The sequence below is a fragment of the Solenopsis invicta genome, chromosome 8, assembly GCF_016802725.1.
Source record: "Solenopsis invicta isolate M01_SB chromosome 8, UNIL_Sinv_3.0, whole genome shotgun sequence".
Taxonomy (NCBI): domain Eukaryota; kingdom Metazoa; phylum Arthropoda; class Insecta; order Hymenoptera; family Formicidae; genus Solenopsis; species Solenopsis invicta.
The window spans coordinates 20,758,238-20,780,041 of record NC_052671.1 but is presented as its reverse complement, the minus strand read 5'-3'; the positions used below and the strand labels follow the sequence as shown (position 1 = coordinate 20,780,041).

Below are 21,804 nucleotides of genomic sequence, written 5' to 3'. Positions count from 1 at the left end.
GACGGCGGATCGGGAATCGCCGACCAGGATCTCCTGGTGGAGCCCAAGATGTACTTGAGCCCGTTTTTATCGGCGGTATCGGGATTATCGGAATCGCTCTTTGCCAAGACTGCTTGGCGGAAGCTAAGGCTCTTAACTCCCAAGTGAGCGCTAGGTTGGGCTTCTTCTGGATCGGAGAGTGGACGGAGAAGAAGACCGCTCGACTCTCGGAGCGGCGGCGCTTATATACCCGAATCTCGAGAGCAGGGACGGTGCGGGGGTACGGAACGGTACGGAAACGGTGGGGGTCTCCCTGCCGCTCGAGATCGGTCCGGCGGTCGCCACTCCGGTCGAGCGCGTGCGCGCGGAGGTCTGCCACGCAGATCGCACGTGCGGATGCGTCAACGCGCGCTACGCCGGTGTTAGAGTATATTTTCGGCGCTATGCGCCGTGTTTCTGCTGTCCGGCGGTTGTTCGGCCGGACAGCCTGGAACGATGGACGGTCCGAGGGGGGAGCGGAAAGGCGGTTTGTTACACCACCCCCCCCTTTGAGTAGGCCTGAATTCAGAGGCCAAATTCATCTTTCGGGTCCTTTGGTGGCGGCCGTATTTCTTTGCTGGAGCGGAGGCGTCCTGTTCGGTCGAACCGCAACCTCCAGCGGCGGTCCCTTACCCGCGCGGTATAGGCGCGGCTGACGTGGACCGCAAAGTACGGTACGTCCACGACGGTGCCGGGAGTGACCTCTACGGTGATCGGTGGCGGCGGCTCGGGTCCCATGACCCGGTCGGGTTCGAGCGTCGGTTGCGGTCGGTGTCCCCGCGGCACGATGACCTGGGGGACCGGCGGTGGAGGCCCTCTGAGCCACGGTATCGGGGCCGATCTGCCTGCACTGCTCGGTGGTGTCGACTGGCTCGGACGAGTAGCGGCGGTATCGCCTCGGTCCGGGGGTGGTCTCGGTTTCGGCGGCCGTTCTATTTCGGGCCGGGCCGGGTCGTACGGCTCCGGAGCTTCGCCTAGCAGCTCGGCGATCTCGGCGAGGATACCGTCGTGCTCCATATCTCTTCTGAGAATGAGCCGATCGGTTCCTGGTATCCGCGCTCGAATTCCGGCTACCGGTGCGCGCGCTGGTCGTAGGAATTTGCCCACGTGCCGTGGCCGTGCTCTCGTGTTGCTTCTGCCGGAGCGTCGCTCGGCTCGCCGGCCGAGTCACGAGCGCGCCGCATGCCGCGTCGTCGTCGTCGTCGTTGGTGTCCGACTCGGTTTCTTCGGTCGGAGCGGGGGCCGGCTTGAGGTCCTGGACATGGACGTGCCGGTACCACTTGCCCCCCGCGCTTCGGAGGTCGTATATTACCGGCGAGATGATGCGGCGTACCTCGAGTGGCCCTACGTACTTCGGCGCGAGTTTCGCGTTGAACGCATCCGCACGACGGGAGAGGGGGTGGTCCCGCTTCCACACCCAATCTCCCCGCTTCGGTCGCCATTCCCGCCGACGCAGATTATAATATTGTTGCTGCCGTTGGAACGCACGGGCCAGCTGGATGCGGACGAGCGCGTACGTCTCACGTAGTCGGCGCTGCAACGCGTGCGGTCGTTGCGGAGGGCCGGCTGGTGCGCGTTCCTCCGGCCGTCGTAACTCGCGGCCGTGGTTCAGGAACGCCGGCGTATGCCCCGTTGCGTCGTGAGTCGCGGTGTTGTACGCGAACTGCAATTCGGCGAGGCGTTCGTCCCACTTGCGGTGGTCGCGATGTAGGTACTGACGGATCATAGTTTTGACGGTTCGGTTGGTGCGCTCGACCGGATTGCAGTGCGGGGCGTACGCCGGCGTGAGACGGTGGCGGATTTGAAGCGCACGCAGCAAGTCGGTCAGGGTCGCGGAGCGGAGCTGGGTCCCGTTATCTGACCAAATTTCCTCGGGGCAGCCGTGCCGCAGGATGACGGCTTTGGTCAGTGCGGTAGCGACATTCGCGGCGGTAGCGCGTCGAAGCGCTCGCATTTCCAGCCACTTCGTGAACCGGTCCTGCATTGTCAACAGCCATGTATGCCCCTGGCTTGACCGCGGAAGCGGCCCTACCAGGTCGATCGTTACCTGTTGCCATGGCTGTGACACGTCGGTCGGGTGGAGCAATCCGGCCGGTCGCCGTTGCTCTGGTTTATGCGCTAGGCAGGTTCGGCACTGCCGTACGTAGCGCGAGATCTCGCGGAACATTCCCGGCCAGTAGAAGTGGCGGGCAATGCGAGCGATCGTTTTCGCGGTGCCGAGATGTCCGGCGGTCGGTGCGTCGTGGTACCGCTGGAGGAGTTCGGCTCGGTTTTCGCGCGGCACGCACTCCTTCCACTGCGCGTCGTTCGGCGCGTCCGCGAAGTCCAGCGTGTGGAGCACGTGCCGGTAGAGGCGACCGTCCGCGATGCGGAAGTCGGGGGCGGCGTCGGGAGTGGTGGAAGTGATGTCCCACCACTTTCGGTACCACGCGCAAGCTGTGTTCGCGGCGGCGTTAACGGCCGTTCGCCGTGAGAGCGCGTCCGCAACCTTATTCAGCGACCCCTTCCGGTATTGCACCTCGAAGTCGAATTGTCGTAGTTCGAAGGCCCATCGGCCCAAACGTCCGGTCGGTGAGTCTAGTTTTTGCAGCCACCGGAGTGACTGATGGTCGGTGACTACCTTGAAGCGGTAACCCTCAAGGTAGTCTCGCATTCGGCGGATCCCCCAGAGTACGGCGAGACATTCGAGCTCGGTCGCGCTATAGTTGCGCTCTGCGTTGTTGAGCGTTCGGCTCGCGTACGCGATGACGCGCTCGCCCTCAGGGAAGTACTGGGTGAGCACGGCACCCAGTCCGGTCGTGCTTGCGTCCGTTTGCAGCACGAACTGTCGCTCGAAATCCGGGCAGGCTAGCACGGGTGCGGACGTGAGGGTCGTTTTCAAGGCCTCGAAGGCCGCCTGCTCGTGGTTCCCCCATGACCAGCGGGCATTTTTTCGTGTGAGCGCGGTGAGCGGGGCGGCGACGGTCGCGAAGTCTCGGATAAAACGGCGGTACCAGGACGCGAGGCCTAGGAACTGTCGTATCTGCCGCACGCTCTGCGGCTCGGGCCAGTTCGCGATAGCCTCCGTCTTCTCCGGATCGGTCCGGATTCCGTCGCGGTCGACCACGTGGCCGAGATACTTCAGCCGCTCCGTGCAAAAACGGCACTTCTCGGTGTTCGGTCGGAGTCGCGCCTCGCGTAGCCGGCGGAAAACCTCTCGCAGCGTGGCGAGGTGCTCGTCGAACGTTCGGGTGACGACGATGATGTCGTCCAAGTAGACGAAAACCCGCGGTTCTAGTTCGGGCCCGAGGACATCGTCGAGCAGACGCTGGAAGGTAGCCGGCGCGGAGTGAAGCCCAAACGGCATCACTTTAAATTGCATTAACCCCCGACCCGGCACGGTAAAAGCGGTAACGGGTCGGCTTGCCGGGGCCAGGGGTATCTGCCAGTAGCCGCTCATTAAGTCGATCGTCGAGAGGTACCGCGCGCCTCTCAATTTGTCGAGCGTGGCGGGTATCTGAGGTAACGGGTAGGCGTCGCGTTCCGTCACCTCGTTTACGCGGCGGAAATCTATACAGAACCGCGGTTTTCCGTCTTTCTTGCGCACGATGACGATCGGCGAGCTCCACGCGCTGCGAGACGGCTCTATGACTCCGGCGCGTATCATCTCGTCGACCTCGTGGTCGATGATCGCCTGCATTGCCGGATTTCGGGGACGGTAGCGCTGCTTGATCGGCGGATGGTTCTTAACGCGGATCACGTGTTCCGCGCGGTCGGTCGGTCCACGCACTCGGTCGAACTTTGGCAGTTCCTCGGCGAGGAAAGCCTGCAAGCGTGCGTCTTCCGCGGGTTCGGTGCTGGCGACGGTTGTCGGACGGACGGCGGCTCGCGGCGGGCGGTCTTCCTCCCGGTGCAGTGGCGGCGGAGGAATCGTGATCCGGGCTCGTGCCATGACATCGACGCCGATCAACATGTCGACGTCGAGTCCGGGTAGCACGCGGAATTCGTGGCGGAACGAGCGCGCCGGGAATACAACCGGCAGCACGAGGCACGTCTCGACCGGCGTGCTGGAGCCGTCCGCGAGGTAGATCCGGCCTGTGACGGGTATCGTCGTGTACCCCTTCCCGTGGAGGCGTTCGGCGGCGTCGGTGCTCACAAATGAGCCTTCGGAGCCTGAGTCGAGCAAGGCCGTGAGCGTGGTATCCCCGACGGGGACGTCGATGTGCGGTCGCGGATTGTACCTTATTCGGAGGACCGGGGAGCGGTCTCGGTGCCCCCGGCCCTGGCGGCGTTTCCCGGCGGCGGATGGCAATCGCGGGTATAGACGTCGTCTTTCCCGCACTGGGAACAAAATTTGCGGGCCGCGCGGCGGCATTCGAACCGCGTGTGACCGCGCTGCTTACACCGCCAGCAGCACGTGTCCTTGTCGTAGGCGGTGGCAGCCGAATTCGCGGGCGGCTTCGACGCGGGTTGCCGTTCGCGGCATTGCGAGCTAATGTGCTCGAATTCTTCGGCTCGCCGTAGCAACTCGGTGTTCCGGTGAATGTCGTCGCGGCGGACGTATAGCTTATACCGGGGGTGCATATTGTCGTAGAGGAGGTCGAGCTGATCCTCCTCTCCGAAACCCCCGGCGCGACGCATCATTGTGAGTACGTCGGTTGCGTATTTGCGGTAGGGCTCCTCCGGAGCCTGCGTTCGGGCTTGAATGTCCCGCCGGAGTTGAGCAAAGTAACGGCGCGGCAGGTAGTACTCTCGGAATTCTCCGAGGAACTCCTGCCATGTCCCCCACGCGGTGCGGTTGTTGCGATACCAGAGGAGTGCGTCTCCCCGTAGCATCTCCGGCAGTCCGCGGAGGAGCAACGCGTCGTCGTAGCCGTATTCGGCTCGTAGCTCGTCGACGCGTTCCAGGAAGGACACCGGGTCCTTCCCGTCGAAGTGACATCCCCACTTACGGATCTGGTTCATCACTTTCGCGGGGGAGTCTCTTTCGGTCGCGGCGGTCGGTTCCGGTACGGTAACGTTAAGTGCGGGTGGATCGGCCATGACTCCGGCCGGCGCGTGTTCGGGGTGCAACACTAGAAATTCGCTGAGTCGGCGGCGAAGCTCGTTGACGTTTCCGTCAGTGGCGAGATCGGCGTGCTGTAATTGTCGGAGCAGTTCGGCGCGGTCGATACGGTATATCCAGCTCCGCGGCATCGGATCGGTACGGGTCTAGTTCTCCGCGGTCGGAAACGTAAACGGTCCCTGTTCGGGCGCCATGTAACGACCCGTCTTTTTCCGCGCACGGGGCGGTGCGTGACTGCGGACGGACCAGGACGCGGAGGGAGGTCGCCAAGAGAACTAGACGTGTATTGCTTTAGGTGGTAAATACAATAGTGCGTTTATTACGTACTGACTATATACAGGTGGAGTGGCTTGGCCACGACGCGCGGACGGACGGATGACGATGACGCTCGGACGGACCCAACAAAACTTAAGGGCTACGCGCGGACGGACGGACGAGAAAACGGAGCGCGCGGACGTAACGAACGGTATTTACAATTGTCCGGATCGCGCTATTGTCGCGGCTGAGTTCGCGGAATTCCGGCCGCGAGTTTTCCGGGAACTCGGAGCCGGTGTTGACGCGCGCGGACCGTGGCCTTGCTGAAGGCCGGGGCCACGGCCGTAAGTGACGCGCGCTCGGTGCGAGTGTACGCGGAGCGGGGATTCCCGTCGCGAGCGGTTAATACCGCGATGTTCGGCGGTGGTGATCGACTCACGCCAAGAGCCCTTGGTAGAGGCGCGGAACTCCACACCCCAGGCCGTGAGTCGATACCGTAGTAAGGACGGCGGATCGGGAATCGCCGACCAGGATCTCCTGGTGGAGCCCAAGATGTACTTGAGCCCGTTTTTATCGGCGGTATCGGGATTATCGGAATCGCTCTTTGCCAAGACTGCTTGGCGGAAGCTAAGGCTCTTAACTCCCAAGTGAGCGCTAGGTTGGGCTTCTTCTGGATCGGAGAGTGGACGGAGAAGAAGACCGCTCGACTCTCGGAGCGGCGGCGCTTATATACCCGAATCTCGAGAGCAGGGACGGTGCGGGGGTACGGAACGGTACGGAAACGGTGGGGGTCTCCCTGCCGCTCGAGATCGGTCCGGCGGTCGCCACTCCGGTCGAGCGCGTGCGCGCGGAGATCTGCCACGCAGATCGCACGTGCGGATGCGTCAACGCGCGCTACGCCGGTGTTAGAGTATATTTTCGGCGCTATGCGCCGTGTTTCTGCTGTCCGGCGGTTGTTCGGCCGGACAGCCTGGAACGATGGACGGTCCGAGGGGGGGAGCGGAAAGGCGGTTCGTTACAAACGATTCAGCCGTGAATCAATTATCCTTCGATTCCTGCGTACAGCGAATCTTGAAAGAAGAAAAATTGCACGCCTATCATTACAGCCGCGTGCAACACCTACGAGAAGAAAATTATCCTCAGAGAATGAGATTTTGCGAGGACTTTCTAAGAAGAGTTGACGAAGATCCAGAACTTCTTTCTTATGTAATATTTAGCGATGAATCGCTGTTTACACGAGAAGGAGTTCTGAACTCGCACAATATGCACGTATGGAACGACGAGAATCCGCGAGTGACGCGGCTGAGAAATTTTCAAGTTCGTTGGAAATTGAACGTCTGGGCTGAGATTATGGGAACAATCTTGGGTCTAGTAATTCTGTCAGAAACGCTAAATGGCGCTTCATATGTGGAATTTCTAACAGAAAATCTACCAAATTTTCTAGAAGTACCGCTCTCAAATCAAAATAAAATAATATTTCAACAAGACGGTGCTGGTCCACATAACGCCAGAATCGTTACAAATTTTTTAAACCAACAATTTCCCGGACGTTGGATGGGTCGATATGGCCCGATACGCTGGTCCGCAAGATCCCCGGACCTTAACCCATTAGATTTTTTCTTGTGGGGATACTGCAAGGAAAAAATATACAGGCAACTTCCCGAGGAAATTGAAGAACTAAATGACAAGCTTCATTATGCCGTTTGGTCCATCGAGGATGCAGTTATGGAGAGAATGCAGACAAATTTATTGAGACGAATGAGAGCATGCATCACAATGGAAGGCGGACATTTTGAACATTTATTATAAAAAAAATAGACGTTACAAAATAATCTGTTCTTTTCAGAGCAATCAAATAATTATTGATCTGCCCTTTTCAGGGCAACCAAATATTTCATTTCATGGAACAACTCGTTTTCGCAAATAATTTAGTTCACAAATAAAGAAAAAAGTTACATTTAATATTAATATTAATATTAATATTAATATTAATATTAAATTTAACATCAAAATTAAATAATTATAATTTATTCAATATTTTTTACAATATCAGTAAATATTGTAAAAAATAATTATAACATTTGAAACCTTGTGACATTCGCTACAATACTCTACAAGCTACAAGCAAGCGTTGGTTCATTGGCATTATAAATGCTGCAAAGTCATTCACGCGCTCATGAAGTCAGTCGCAGCTTGACTTATCATCTTGCATCACATTACAGGAGACCGATAAATCAGATTGTATTGATTCTCAGAACCTCAATCTACTTGATTGTTGTCATCGAGCATATGGGTCCTGCACACTGGACGCGGAAACGCTTGCTGCGCGATAAAGTGCGACGCGGGGCCGCGGGAACGCTTGCCGCGCAAACGTTCCCGCGTCCCCGCGGCCCCGCATCATTTTTTGCCGCGCGACAAGCGTTCCCGCGGTATACAGACGCCAGTAGTCTTCGCGTCAAATCAGGTTGGGTTGTGTATGTTGCGCGTTCTTATTTCAAGTGATTTCAAGTTGAGTAATTATTCGACTTAAAATTAACTATTAATACTGATTAATAATAATAAAATAATAGAATCGTTTGCAAACTTCTTGTGCTGTTCTTGTGCTATCCATCAAGTATGTGAGTAAATCCGTGAAATTGTAACAAGTTTTGCGATTCAATTTTTACAGGAGTAACAAACTTAATGTATTTCTCGACGTTAATTTGTCACACAAGAACGTGAGTGGTCTTTATGTTACTTTTCCACGATCGTGAAATTCATTCAAGTAGCAACAGTAAAAACGTCGAATCTTTACAAGGTAAGTGACAGACAGAGATAGAGATGTGTGTGTGTGTGTGTGTGTGTGTATGTGTGTGTGTGTGTGTGTGTGTGTGTGTGCTTTCGTGCGGTAGTATAATTGTCAAACAGTGATCGCAAGGGTGTTCCGCGTAAGCGCCCCCGTCGGACGGTGAGTTGCGCCGCCTCTGTCTACCATGTGTACGCGGCCCATGATTTGCTAACTTTATCCTCTTGCAATTCAAAAAGTAAGCGTCGGATAAAATTTTCGTAGAGGAAAAATCGTCTCAGAATTTACTCAAGAACACGTCTTTGCAGGGACACATGGGTCGTTCTGAATCACCCTGTATATTTCTTATATATATATATATATATATATATACTAGGTGTGTTAAAAAAATACCGGGAATTTTCGTTTTTTGAAAAAAATGTTTATTTATTCGTCTACATTAATGTTGTCGCCTTCAAAATAGTCACCATTAGATATTATGCACTTATGCCAGCGCTTCTTCCAATCCCGAAACACTTCTCAAACTCGATCTTTGGGATAGCTCTTTCAGCGATGCGCTTTTAATGTCATCTATGCTTGTAAAACGACGGCCCTTTAAGGTTCTCTTTATTTTTGGAAATAGGAAAAAGTCACACGGAGCCATGTCTGGCGAATATGGAGGCTGGGGCATCATTACAGTATTGTTTTTGGCCAAAAATTCACGAACAAGCAATGAAGTGTGAGCAGGTGCATTATCGTGGTGCAAAGGCCATGAATTGTTTTTCCATAAATTCGGGCGTTTTTTTCGGATCGCTTCACGTAAACGGCGTTGAACTTGTAGGTAGTACTCCTTATTGATCGTTTGACTCGTGGCAAGAATTCATGATGCACTATGCCATTAAAATCGAAGAACACAGTGAGCATAACCTTCACGTTCGACCGCACTTGTCAAGCCTTTTTCGGTCTTGGCGAGCTTGAATGTCTCCACTGGGACGATTGAGCCTTAATTTCGACGTCATATCCGTAAACCCATGTTTCATCACCTGTTATTGGCGACCGTGACAGGACACGCGGCGTGTGTAATTAGTTGCAAGAACATTCGTGAATACGATAGTAAAATCGTTAACAAGTTATTAATAACAAAAGAGATTTTCCGCAAAGATAGGAGATCGTTTATTAAAATTAAATTGTTATTTTACAAGCTATTGTGAACGGCACATAAAAGTGACGCCGTATCTACAAAATAGACTCACCCAAGATAATGGACTATTCCATGCAGTTGTGGAGAGCATAATAGACTCGACCACGTATAATAGACTCACCCAAGCATTGTGGATAATCCGATGCATTGTGTATAAAACTTAATTAAATTTAAATTTAAGTTACTTTAACAATGAAAATTGATTATTATTCAGTAATCAACGATTCTAAATGCACAATAACGTTATGTTAAACTAACCTTTCATATATTAAACGCGTAGATTACGTTCGAGGTACAGTCGTGTTTAAAAATGTCAGAATTTCGTAAAATCTTTTAGATTAAATAAAATTACGATAAAGTGACTCGACGATTTCATCCTTGTTAAATGACGCAATCGCCAGTTGTGGATCAACGCGCGGGAAAACTTATATTCATTGCACGATAAAGTGTAAATTCAATTCGGTTATTCCGAAACGCATAAAATTTGCGTCAATCTAATAAAAATAATACGTAACGTTATAAACAAATACGAGTTGTGCTTTAATACCATTTAAACAATTATTCCAAAGCGTACAAGTATCACGAGTGACAGATTGAGGTTATGTTACCCAGTTGTGGACAACACATAGTGATCACGCGCAAACACATTAATTGTGGTAAATAATTAAGCGAAATAAATTCAACTCGAATATTTTACAAATATACAAGTGAAAGATAAAATACACAGTGAAATTCTAAGTAGCTTGTAATTAAAACGAACCTATGTCCAATTTTGTTCAGGCAATATAAGAATCACATGTGACAGATTGAGGTTAGGTTACCCAATTGTGGACAACACATAGTGATCATACGCATACACATTAATTGTGGCGAATTAAGTAAAAATTAATCAAAATAAATACAACTCGAGTATTTTACGGGTATACAAGTGAAAATTAAAATACACAATGAAATTTTAAGTAGCTTAAGGTTAAAACGAACCTATGCCCAATTTTGATCAAGTAATACGATAATCACATATGACAGTTTGAGGTTAGGTTACCCAGTTGTGAACAACACATAGTGATTACGCGTAAACACATTTAATTGTGGTAAATTAAGTAAGAATTAAACAAAATAAATACAATTTGAGTATTTTACGGGTATATAAGTGAAATTTTAAAGTGCATAGTGAAACTTTAAGTAACTTATGGTAGAAACGAACCTATGCCCGATTTTGGTCAAACTATTGCATTAAATAAGCATAGTACAACCCAAATATACAAACATTCATAACCTAAAAGCAAATAATTGCAAATAGCCGTATTCTAAAGGTGATTTATGGCCAAATTAAGTCAATAATTGCAAATTTCAATCTCAATTACTACATTGTGGATTAGACATAATAAAGGACATTTCCGTGTGGATTAAATCCATTTTTATGCACATTACGTTACGCATACGTGCAAATCTCATACTTGCTCAACGAATTTAAGCTAGTTATCTATAATTATCCTAAATTACTATACAAAAGCAATTTATTGTGGTTTTAAGCCGCAGTTGCTACGTATTCTTATAAATATAAGCATTTATTTTATGAAATACATTTATTTATGGAAAATAAACATCCTTATGTCCTATCCAATACCTATATTAATAAATAAAGTATTTATTAAGCAAACCTTATATATTTGTGGATAATATTCAATCCCATATTATATTCAATAACTATATATATTCTTATCAAAATAAACACATATTTGTGGTTAATATTAATAAGATATAGACAATATAACATATGTTTACTATATAGTTTAAAATTAACTATATAACGTATGTAAACAGTAATACAAATATTAAGAAAATTTATTTATGGATACACAGTACCCATTTTAAGAGTTCACCACAAAACTGTGGATGACACACAACCATCGTAATATTCGATGCACAGGGAACTCGAGAAGCGAGTTTCGAACATATTAATCTATGTGTTATGTTTCAGCGCCAAGTTACGACTCCGTGCGTTACTGTAAACCGTAGATTATGCTAAAGCGAGCATTGATCAAAAGCGCATACGGATTAATCGGTTGATAAAAACAATACGATTGTAAACTTCGAAAGTTGTAACGCAGTACGCGAACGCTTGTTAAAATCGAAAGTGCAACCGCGATAGCCGTGATACCGTTGAATAAGACGCGATACCATGCCGAATTTACCGAGATCGCCGATCCAGACGCGAAATACAGCGCGTACGATGCAGGATACGGGCGACAGTCGACTAAACGTCGAAAACAACGAACAAATCGAAACCCAAGCGAGCGTTTCGAATACGCGAAGATCGTTATCATACGACGACCGACCAGTAGGTGTATTAGGTAGAAATATTGTAGAAGATACTACTTTACCCACAACCGCGAGCACCGAAATGGCGTCAAACACTAATCGCACCACGTCAGATTCAGATATTGTGGATTTGATTAGGAGATTATCAGACAAAATCGATAGATTAGAAGCGCGAGTGCAAAACGTTACTAGGGAACGCGACAAAACCGCGGAGAGCGAGGTTTTGGCGGGAAACGCGAGTGAAGCGGGACCGCGTACACAAAAACAAACCCCGATCTTCATAAACGTTCCTGGAACGTGTCTAGCCAACCGCGATACGGACAATGACAACAACCGATACCACGTCTTGACCGATGACGACGTCTTTGGTTCAGCCGGAGCCGTATTAGGTTCTGGAGGAGGAGCCGGAGGAGGCGGAGTCGGTTCAGGCGGAGGCAGTGGTATTCGTTTACCACGAGGCGGATGGTTGAAAAGTCCATTCGAACATTTAACATTCAGGGGAAAAGACGATAAACAAAACCCCGAGTTATTCGTTCGAGATTTCGAGAACATAGCTAGGTAAGAACAAGTACCTGAGCAAGAACAGTTATTCTACTTTAAGCGAGCGATGAAATCGTGCGCGAAATATTGGTACGAAATGACCAAACCAGACGACATCCAAACCGCGAAAGACAAGTTTCGTGAGTACTATTGGGGTCGCGAAGCGCAAACTGCGTATAAAAAACAATTATTTACGGGTAAATACGTACCCAACAAGGGAACATCAATGGCCGAATACGCAATGCAGACAGCATTGAAGGCACGATTGTTAAACCCACCGTTATTAGACGACGATATAATAGGTATCTTAGGAGAACATTTTCCTATAGATGTAGCTAGGGAAATTAGACCCACGAACGTTCAGACGTTGCAGGATTTAGTTAGACTACTAGATTCCATAGAAGCGACGCGCAAAGGGCGTAAAAGCGAAAGCGAACCACAAAAAGGTAGCTATAACGCAAACAAAAATGTAAATAAAGCCGGAACCATTCCAAAACGGAATATTAACGCAAATAAACAGCAATTCAACAGACCTTACGGTCAACAAGCCGCATTTCCATCGCGAAAACCATTGGCTATAACCGCGTCAGAAAAATCGTGGAACAATGAGTCCAATCGAGCGAGCGAACCGCGAGCGAGATTTAATAACAACAACTCATTTCAAACGCGATCGCGAGAATACCAGAATGGAAGAGTCGTAATCACCGAGGTTACAGACGGCGATGACGAAGCTATGCAGCGGAAGAACGTCGCTAAGATCGACAACCGCTACCAGAAGCAGAATCAACACAAGAATGTGGGACAACAGCAGCAGCAGCAGCAGCAGCAGCAGCAGTCACCGCAAACACGCAGAAGAATGGCTACAGTAATACGCGACGACACGAGCAAAGCAGTGCCAGTATCCAGCCAATCAAATAGAGCAGTCAACATAGATGACAGCGCAGATACCGAGTTATTTCTGGACAAATCCGAAAAATTTCCGGACAGATCCATGAATATTATCATGCCAGAGTTCAATTCGCCATATCCACGAAACAAACAAAGGGGAAAGCGAAACTCAAGGCCAAGAACTAAAACAATGCCAACCGAACAACAATTAGGTGGCATTCACATGATCCACCGTCACGGTGACGAACTTAAACCACATTTGATGGACCAGAACTATTCGAGAGGGAGGAAACCGACCGTTCGTCAAGAAAACTTCGATGACGAGTCAAACGCGAGCGAGTTGACGAGTTCGGAGACCGCTCAGCCACAACATCCGACCGTACACCGAGAGGACGAATTGGCGGGAAACCAAACACCATCCCATTCCGAAGAAGATTTAAAAACGTATAAAAAACGCATGAGTCAGTTACAAAAGGACTATGCGAGATCCCACAGCAAACAATCCATTGGAAAAAGCACTTATTTCATGGACAAATGGGATAACGAACCACAAAACGTGGAACAAAATCACATTTCCGTTAAGAAAAGAGCCTCGAGAACGGAATACAATAAAGAAAATAAACATTTAGGGGCCACCAATACTTTAACTAATACCGCAAAGAAAAGAGTTCCGAAAGCGGATTATATTAATGAAAATCAAATAAAAGGGACCACTAATAAACAATGTACCAATAGTACAACAGTCCGAAAACAAGAATCGACCATAGAAAGGAAGATTCTGAGAGCTAAAAAGGATAAGCAGCGTAAAGCGACCGGAACAAAGCCAATTCCAGTTACTCTAGAAGACGGAGAAGTGGAAGTGATGAAGAAAACACCGAGTCAAGCTGTATTAGATCAACGCAAAGTGATCTTTTCAAAGGATTTGGAAAAGGAACGACCCAGTGACGAAAAAATTGCCACAAGAACAGTTCCAGTACAAAGCAACCTACAAGTTCAAACGATTCGCGCGGATAACGCTAATTCCCGCGAAAAATCAGCCAAACGACGAGTGCTAAAAGCCAAAAGAACCACAAGTACAGTCGAAGATGCATTGAATATCCTTAGGATAGAGGATATGATCAAAGACGTGGAGGAAACCTTCACCGAGGCGCAAAACCAGAAAATAACAAAGGTTAACGTGCCACTTATTACCATAAAATTCAAAGCGTTCACAGTGAAAGCGCTAGTGGACACCGGAGCACAAATCTCAGCCATAACGAAGGAGCTGTATGATGCTTTGGTCACCACCAATGACATAATTGATGCATTGCCAGTGAGGAAGTTCTTCTTAAAAGGAGCTTTCGCAGGAAGAGGCGCAGCAGTGTCAAACAAAGCAAGAATCGAATTCGAATTTAACGGCAAGAAGTTTCAGTACGAGTTCTACATCGTTGAACAAATGGCATACAGAGTGGTACTTGGAATAGACTTCCTTGTAAAATATCACACCAACGTGCTATGCGATGATAGAGTCACGGTGAATTTCGAAGCGGAAGCCGACAACGAACAACAAACCATCGCTACAATAACGATGGAAGAGGCTGACGAAGCCTTACGTGAGATAATCCATAAAAATGCCGAGATTTTCCAAGACGGCATAGGATTGGTCAACCACTACAAGCATAAAATTGTGGTTAAATCTAACGCACCTTACAAGAAGAGGTTATATCCCATTCCCGATAAACATTTCGAGAAAGTCGCAAGCTATATCGACGACTTAGAGGAGCAAGGGATAGTTAAAAAAGCTGCTACTCAATATGTAAACCCACTTGTGGTCGTTATTAAGAAAAGCGGAGACATTCGACTTTGTCTCGATGCCAGAGAAATAAACAAGAGGATGTGCGAAGATTACGCGCAGCCACCTACAATAGAGGAGGTTTTCCGCTGATTTGGACCAAACGGATACTATACCTCACTCGACATCAGCAATGCCTTTTGGCAAATCCCATTGGAGGAACAATCCCAGAAGTATACCGGATTCATGTTTAATGGCCAAACGTACGTTTTTCGACGCATGCCATTCGGAATAAAAACAGCCGGAGCTTCTTTCACCAGGGCTATGAGCAAAGCCTTAGGCCCAAATGCAAACGACTTCTTAATCGTCTATCTCGACGACATTTTGATTGCCTCCAAAACATTGGAAGAGCATATCAAACACATTGATTACGTCCTTGGAAAGCTGAAGGAAGTAGATTTTCGATTGAACAAGGACAAATGCGAGTTCATACAGAGGGAAATCAAATTCCTAGGCCACACTTTCAACGAGATCGAAGCGGAAATAAACGCCGATACGAAACTGGCCATCAGAAACTGTCAAAGACCCAAGAATAAGAGAGACGAAAGTCTTTCTCGGTCTTGTAAATTGGGACCGCAGATTTATCAAGAATCTAGCCAGAATGACGCAGCCATTGGAGGAGCTTCTAAGAAAAGGAAAGAAGTTCGCATGGAACGATGAGCAACAAAAGTCATTCGAGGAGATAAAATTAGCCTTCGAAGAAGCACCAAACCTTTATTTGACCCGTCCAGGTTACAAATTCGGCATATATGTCGACGCAGCAAGAACTGGATTGGGAGCCCGACTCTACCAATACAAGGAGGACGGCAGAGAAAAGTTTACCATTGCATACGCAAGCCGTGCGTTGCATGGAGCTGAAATAAATTATACAATCACCGAACTAGAATGTTTAGCTCTAGTTTGGGCCCTGAAGAAATGGCACACTCTCTTACTAGGAAGACAAGTGCGAGTACACACTGACCACCGAGCCCTGCAATTCTTGAGCACCTGTGTGCAAAACAACACAAGGATTGCTAGATGGTTCAGCTTTCTACAGGAGTTCGACCTAGATGTAATCTATATTCCAGGGAAAGATAACTCATTCGCCATACTTTATCCAGAAGCGCAGACGAAAGGCGCGTACTCATGAAGGATGACAAGTACATCGGTTTGATTGAAAACGCAAGAGATGGAACCAGGACCGACGATTGGGTAAAAATCATCCGGGAAGCACAAGAAGCGCACCCAGATTTGATGAACGCACCACAAACGGATCCACACATGTTCCTTAAAAGAGACAACATCGTTCGACACATGGACGGAAACTCTGACAAAATCGTCTTACCGGAGGAAAAGAACTGGAAGATGATGAAACGAGGCTGGCAAATTTGTCAAAACCAAGCCGACAATCATAAAACAAGAAAACATCACGCAAAGGTACTCTATAACCAAAGAAAACCCCACCAAATCATCAAAAATTGCCGTTCCGCCAAACCGAAACGACAATTTGGCGGGAAAATTGCAACCGCGGGAAAATTATCCCGTGGTTGCACTACGGAGACTCCCATGGCAGGACGAGCCCCCCGTAGAAACACTCCAGGAGCTGAATATGGACCCCGGGACAAGGGAAACGCCACCGGACAACACCGCAGGCAGCGGCGAGCCGAGTAACGGACGAGCAATGAGCGCATCACCAACCCACAACGTGGATCAACACGGCGAGGCGCCAGAGAACCCGATTGCGGAGACCAAGGAAACGCCGGCCTCCGCGAACATAGAAATCCCAAATGACAGCGCGGATTCACAGCTCGGGAATTAGATAAGAAATCAGACAACACAATAGATATAAGGCGACATACCTCAAAACATTGCGAACGCTAGGTTATGTCATGTTAATTTTCTTTTATGTTATTTTTGTTGTACTACATCATTCTATTCTATTATTTTGTCTTATTCCCGGTTTATTAATTAATCTTTTAATATTTTTTACCATTGTTACAAACATAGAGTTAAGCAATGTAATATAATCCACACCCCTTGCATACGAACAAGGTTTTAATAATTTAGGTTAAGCTTAATAAGCAATATGAAACATAAAATATAATAATGCCATTCATTTTAATTATTCAATTTCAAATATGTATGAATTATAATATAACCACATATTCAAACAGCCAGTTCGCGCGCTGTTGTGGTACCACCGCCATCTTGGCGGAGTGATACATGGCGTCGTCCGAAATAGGGGCCTCAACGAGAGAAGCCAAGCGTCGCCATATTGACAGTCAGTCGGTTACAGACCGAGCTCAGAGACAGACCTATGCCATCGGGCATACGTGGTATGATGCAACATTGCATCATCTCGCGCGCGACGCGAACAGTTAAGTTATTAATTAAGGACAATAGTAATAGTGACTAGGGACCAATTGTACTTTTATTTTCTTTTATTATCATGTGTGTGCAATAAACATTATATTATGTAAATCGGCATAAGTGATTTGCGCAACCGACATCGATAAATCCCATTCACATGTCACTATCCTGAAATAACAAGTGCATAAACATTAAACTCAGTGCACGAAAACGAAATAATAAACTTACCTGTGTACCGACGAACATTACGCAGCGGCGTAATCAATCCCACGACGACCGTTGACAGGAAGGACGAGCCTGGCCAATCACGTACGAGGATTCCTGAAACAGAAAGAAACGACAATTACATACTTCTCCTTGGTAATTAGAGGGTCAAATTACCTGGCGACCGTGAAATTCACGCAGGATTCATCTTAAAGGTAGGTGAAATAACCTGTAAAGTGAAAATTCGGAAATTAGCATTTGTTCGTCCGGTTACAACCCCCCCCAATTATATCTATCTCTTCTTTTCTTTTTCTCTCATTTTCACATCGTTTTCCGTGGTTAGAGCGGAAAAAAAAAATAAAAAATAAAAATCGGTCAAAAATATATAAGTCCAAAAGACGTCTCTCGAGGTCTTCTATCGATTGGTATAGTCCAATTTCGACCGATGTTTTACACATTTCCTTTAAAATCCGGAAAAAAACTTAAAAAAATTTCAAAAAATCGGTCAAAGATATATGAGTCCAAAAGACGTCTCTCGAGCTCCTCTATCGATCGGTATAGTCCAATTTTGATCGATTTTTTACATATTTCCTTTAAAATCCGGAAAAAAAAAATTTCAAAAAATCGGTCAAAGAAATATGAGTCCAAAAGACGTCTCTCGAGCTTTTCTATCGATCGGTATAGTCCAATTTTGACCGATATTTCAAAATTAGTGGGCCAAATTTCACCAAAAGAAAAAAAAAGCAATATGCGTTCAAACGTCGAGAAACGTCGAGAAACGTCGAGATTCGCGCTCAAATAGAAAAAAAATTTTTTTTTTCGTTTGTATCGTCAAAGAACGTCACGAAACGTCGAGAAACGCGAAAAAACAAAAAAAATTTTTCCTTCAAAATCGAAAAAACTTAGAAAAATTTTTGAAAAAAAAAAAATTTGTTTTTTCACAACATGGAAGCGAGACGTATTTTTCTCCTCGAGGTGTACTATACGGAACCGATGAGAAAACAAAAAAAAAAAAAATCCACTTACTTTTTCTCTTCTCCTGGCCAAACGGTGGGAGATATTGAAAAAGTGCACATGACCTTTCTTGTAGGGCTCGTCGAGTGCTATAAGGAAAAATTATGAAACCATTAAAAAGTAAAAAATCACATCTTTTCGGTCCTCTAGCGGCCAAACGGTGCGAAATACGGCAAAAGTTCATATGACCTTTTCGACGGGGCTCCTCGAGATCCATAAGAATCCATTATTGGGTCGGTTGAATTCCTCAAAAAAAAAGTCAAAAAAATTTATTTTGACTTCTGGCTAAACTAATAGTCTGCCCCTAAAGTGCTTTGCGGGGTTTTACTCCCCTAGAGGTCTACTACAAGGAAAAATTATCAACTCGATTTTGAATTGTCAAAAAACCCTTAATCCTAACCTCCTAAAAAAAAACAAACATCGAAATTTACAAAATGGAAAGAAGACGTATTGTTCCACTAACGGAGTACTCTTCAAAAATGTAAAAAAAAAAATTTTTTTAAATTTATTTCGACTTTTCCTGGCCAAACGGTGAGAGATATCAAAAAAGTGTATATGACCTTTCATGTAGGACTCGTTGAGTACTATAAGGAAAAAGTACAAAACCTTTAAAAAATAAAAAAAAATTCTTTTCGGCCCTCTAGCGGCCAAACGGTGAGAGATACGACAAAAGTTCATATGACCTTTTCGACGGGGCTACTCGAGATCTTAAAGAATGCATCCTTGGTTTGGTCAAATTCGAAAAAAAAAGTTCCAAAAAATCGTTTTCGACTTTTCCTGACTAAACTATTGATATGACCACAAATTCCCTTTAGGGTCTTACTCGCCTAGGGGAGTACTACAAGGAAAAAATAAAAAAAAATTTCATCTGCAAATTCTGTAACCTAACCTAACCTTACCTAACACGACGCCACATACAGCTGCAGGGTTTACACCCTTCGAGCTGATGTACGGGCATCGCGCCACAATGCCGACGGCACTGACAAGGCCACCGAAAGAAACATACTCTTACGAAGACTACGCACAGGAACTTCGAGAGAGATTACGCGCAACTAACCAGATCGCAAGGGAAAACGTGGACAAGGCTAAAACGCAAGCGAAAATACAGTACGACAAGAGCGCGAACAAAAAAGAGTTCAGGGTAGGAGATCAGGTGTTGCTTCACGACGAAACAGCGCGCCGAGGAAGATCAAAAAAACTGGACTCACACTGGATAGGGCCGTACGTAGTAATGGAAAATCACGAGGGAATCAATTACACGATTAAGCGAGGCAGACGAACCATTCGCGTTCACGCAAATAGATTAAAACATTTCATTGAAAACTAAAGAATACGTTAAAACGAGCGTGCCGAAAATCATTAGAATAAGCAATAAATTTAGTAGAAGATAAGCGCTGTAGAAATAAAGCATACCAGAAGGAGCTATGTCCTTACTCACCTCAAGATCATCGAAGGAGTGTCCTAGACCGCACCACTCGCTGGCCAGTGGTGGTATTTACCTCAACCATTAGAAGGCGAGGAATACGGACCTCGACCCTCGGGGCCCAAAGCAAAGGCGACGGACGATCGGAAGAGGGCACCGTGTCAGGCACCACAATAATCCGAGGGAGCTCTCGGATGGAGGGACGCACCACTTGGCCTGGAGGCTCGTCCACTTCATCCTCAGGGGAGTAAGGGCGAAGATGCAGCCCTACCCCCATGGGCAGACGACGAAACTCCCTCAACCACTGCGAACGAAGACACGCCCAGCAATGCGTAGGGGAAAGAAAAAATCGTGACACCCGTCGCAGTACATAATACACAAAAAAAAATAATAATAAGAATACGAACAAACGGCAGCGAACCACGCGACTGCCGGGCGGCAACTAACGTTAAGCCGCAGAAGAGGAACAAAAAAAAGAGATATAATATTTGCAGTATAAGAATTCGCAGAACGATAACGCAGACCTTCACCTTGCAGGTTAATTACCGCAAGACCATGCCTGGCAGAGTTCGCAAATTCACAAGCGGACATAAGTTGGAAAACGTTCAGTCATGAGCCCGGACTGTATTTCGAAGAAATAGGTCGCATGAACCAGGTAGAATCGACTTGGAAACTACTGATAAATCTGAATATCCAGGGGTTCGAAGTAAGGTACCATCAATTCCAAGAATATTTAAAGGATACCGAGAAAAAGTGCGGAGTGACAGTCAACAATGCAGGGCAGACCTGTAAAAACATCCTGAAGATAATGGAGAGAGATCACTCAAAATTAACAGCACTGCTGAATCAGCTGCAAACCATATACAAGGCACGAAACCCGAGACGTGGCTTGGTCAACGCAATCGGAACATTCGGCAAGGCGCTCTTTGGCACCATGGATGCCGAGGATGCTAAAATAATAGACGAGCAACTGAAACTGCTGCACACTGACGACAAAAAATTGCAGCATGCAGTGAAACATCAACTCAGGGTATTGAACTCGACGATTGCACACATTGGCAATCTCGAAAATGTGCTGACGTTTAACGAGCAATTATTAACAAATACCACGAAGAGGATGGAACAACAATTAGCAAAATTCACATTGCAAGAAGACATGAACGAACATTTGTTGATTTTGACGACCATATTAAATGATCTGATCAGAGACACCGAAAATATACTCGACTACTTGACCTTCGCCAAGGGCAAAGTAATAATAACAAGATTGTACCGTACGGAAGCGATAATAGCCGCACTCAGGGAGGCAGCGACACAGCTAACAAAAGGACTTCACTTCCCATTCAGCATAAAGGTCGAAAACTGGGAAACAATCCAAAACTACCTTACAGTAAACGCGTACCACGACGAACCATATACTACTGTGTCCAAAAAGTAAGGTGACATTGCATTTATTTCGAAAATTCTTTATTTATTCTTGCAAATCAATTTCGTCCCCTTCAAAGTAATCCCCCCCTCATATAATACACTTATTCCAACGGATTTTCCAATCTTCGAAACAGTTGTAATAATCGATTTCAGGAATGGCCTTTAGCTCCTTCGCAGCGGCTTGAATCTCTTCTATCGACTCAAAACGGTGATTCGTGATTTTTTAACCAAAAACTCGACTAATATCGTTCCACAACCACCGTATTCACCTGATTTGGCTCCATGCGACTTCTGGCTATGGGGACACCGTTTCGAGTCGATAGAAGAGATTCAAGCCGCTGCGAAGAAGGAGCTAAAGGCCATTCATGAAATCGATTATTACAACTGTTTCGAAGATTGGAAAATCCGTTGGAATAAGTGTATTATATCAGGGGGGGATTACTTTGAAGGGGACGAAATTGATTTGCAAGAATAAATAAAGAATTTTCGAAATAAATGCAATGTCACCTTACTTTTTGGACAC

The 21,804-nt window shown here is 47.0% G+C and overlaps 1 protein-coding gene across 1 annotated transcript; it reads right to left on the bottom strand.

The window, feature by feature from the left end:
• Positions 1-432: 432 nt before the first annotated feature.
• LOC120358457 (uncharacterized protein K02A2.6-like) lies at positions 433-4,401 on the bottom strand. Its single transcript, XM_039452794.1, has one exon. The coding sequence runs from the start codon at positions 4,370-4,372 to the stop codon at positions 557-559; it is 3,816 nt and encodes a 1,271-aa protein (XP_039308728.1). The 5' UTR covers positions 4,373-4,401; the 3' UTR covers positions 433-556.
• Between the last annotated feature and the right edge of the window lie 17,403 nt (positions 4,402-21,804).

Bases quoted from the DNA above. Each gene is read 5' to 3' on its own strand.
- LOC120358457 (XM_039452794.1), bottom strand. From the start codon at position 4,372: ATGCCGCCGCGCGGCCCGCAAATTTTGTTCCCAGTGCGGGAAAGACGA.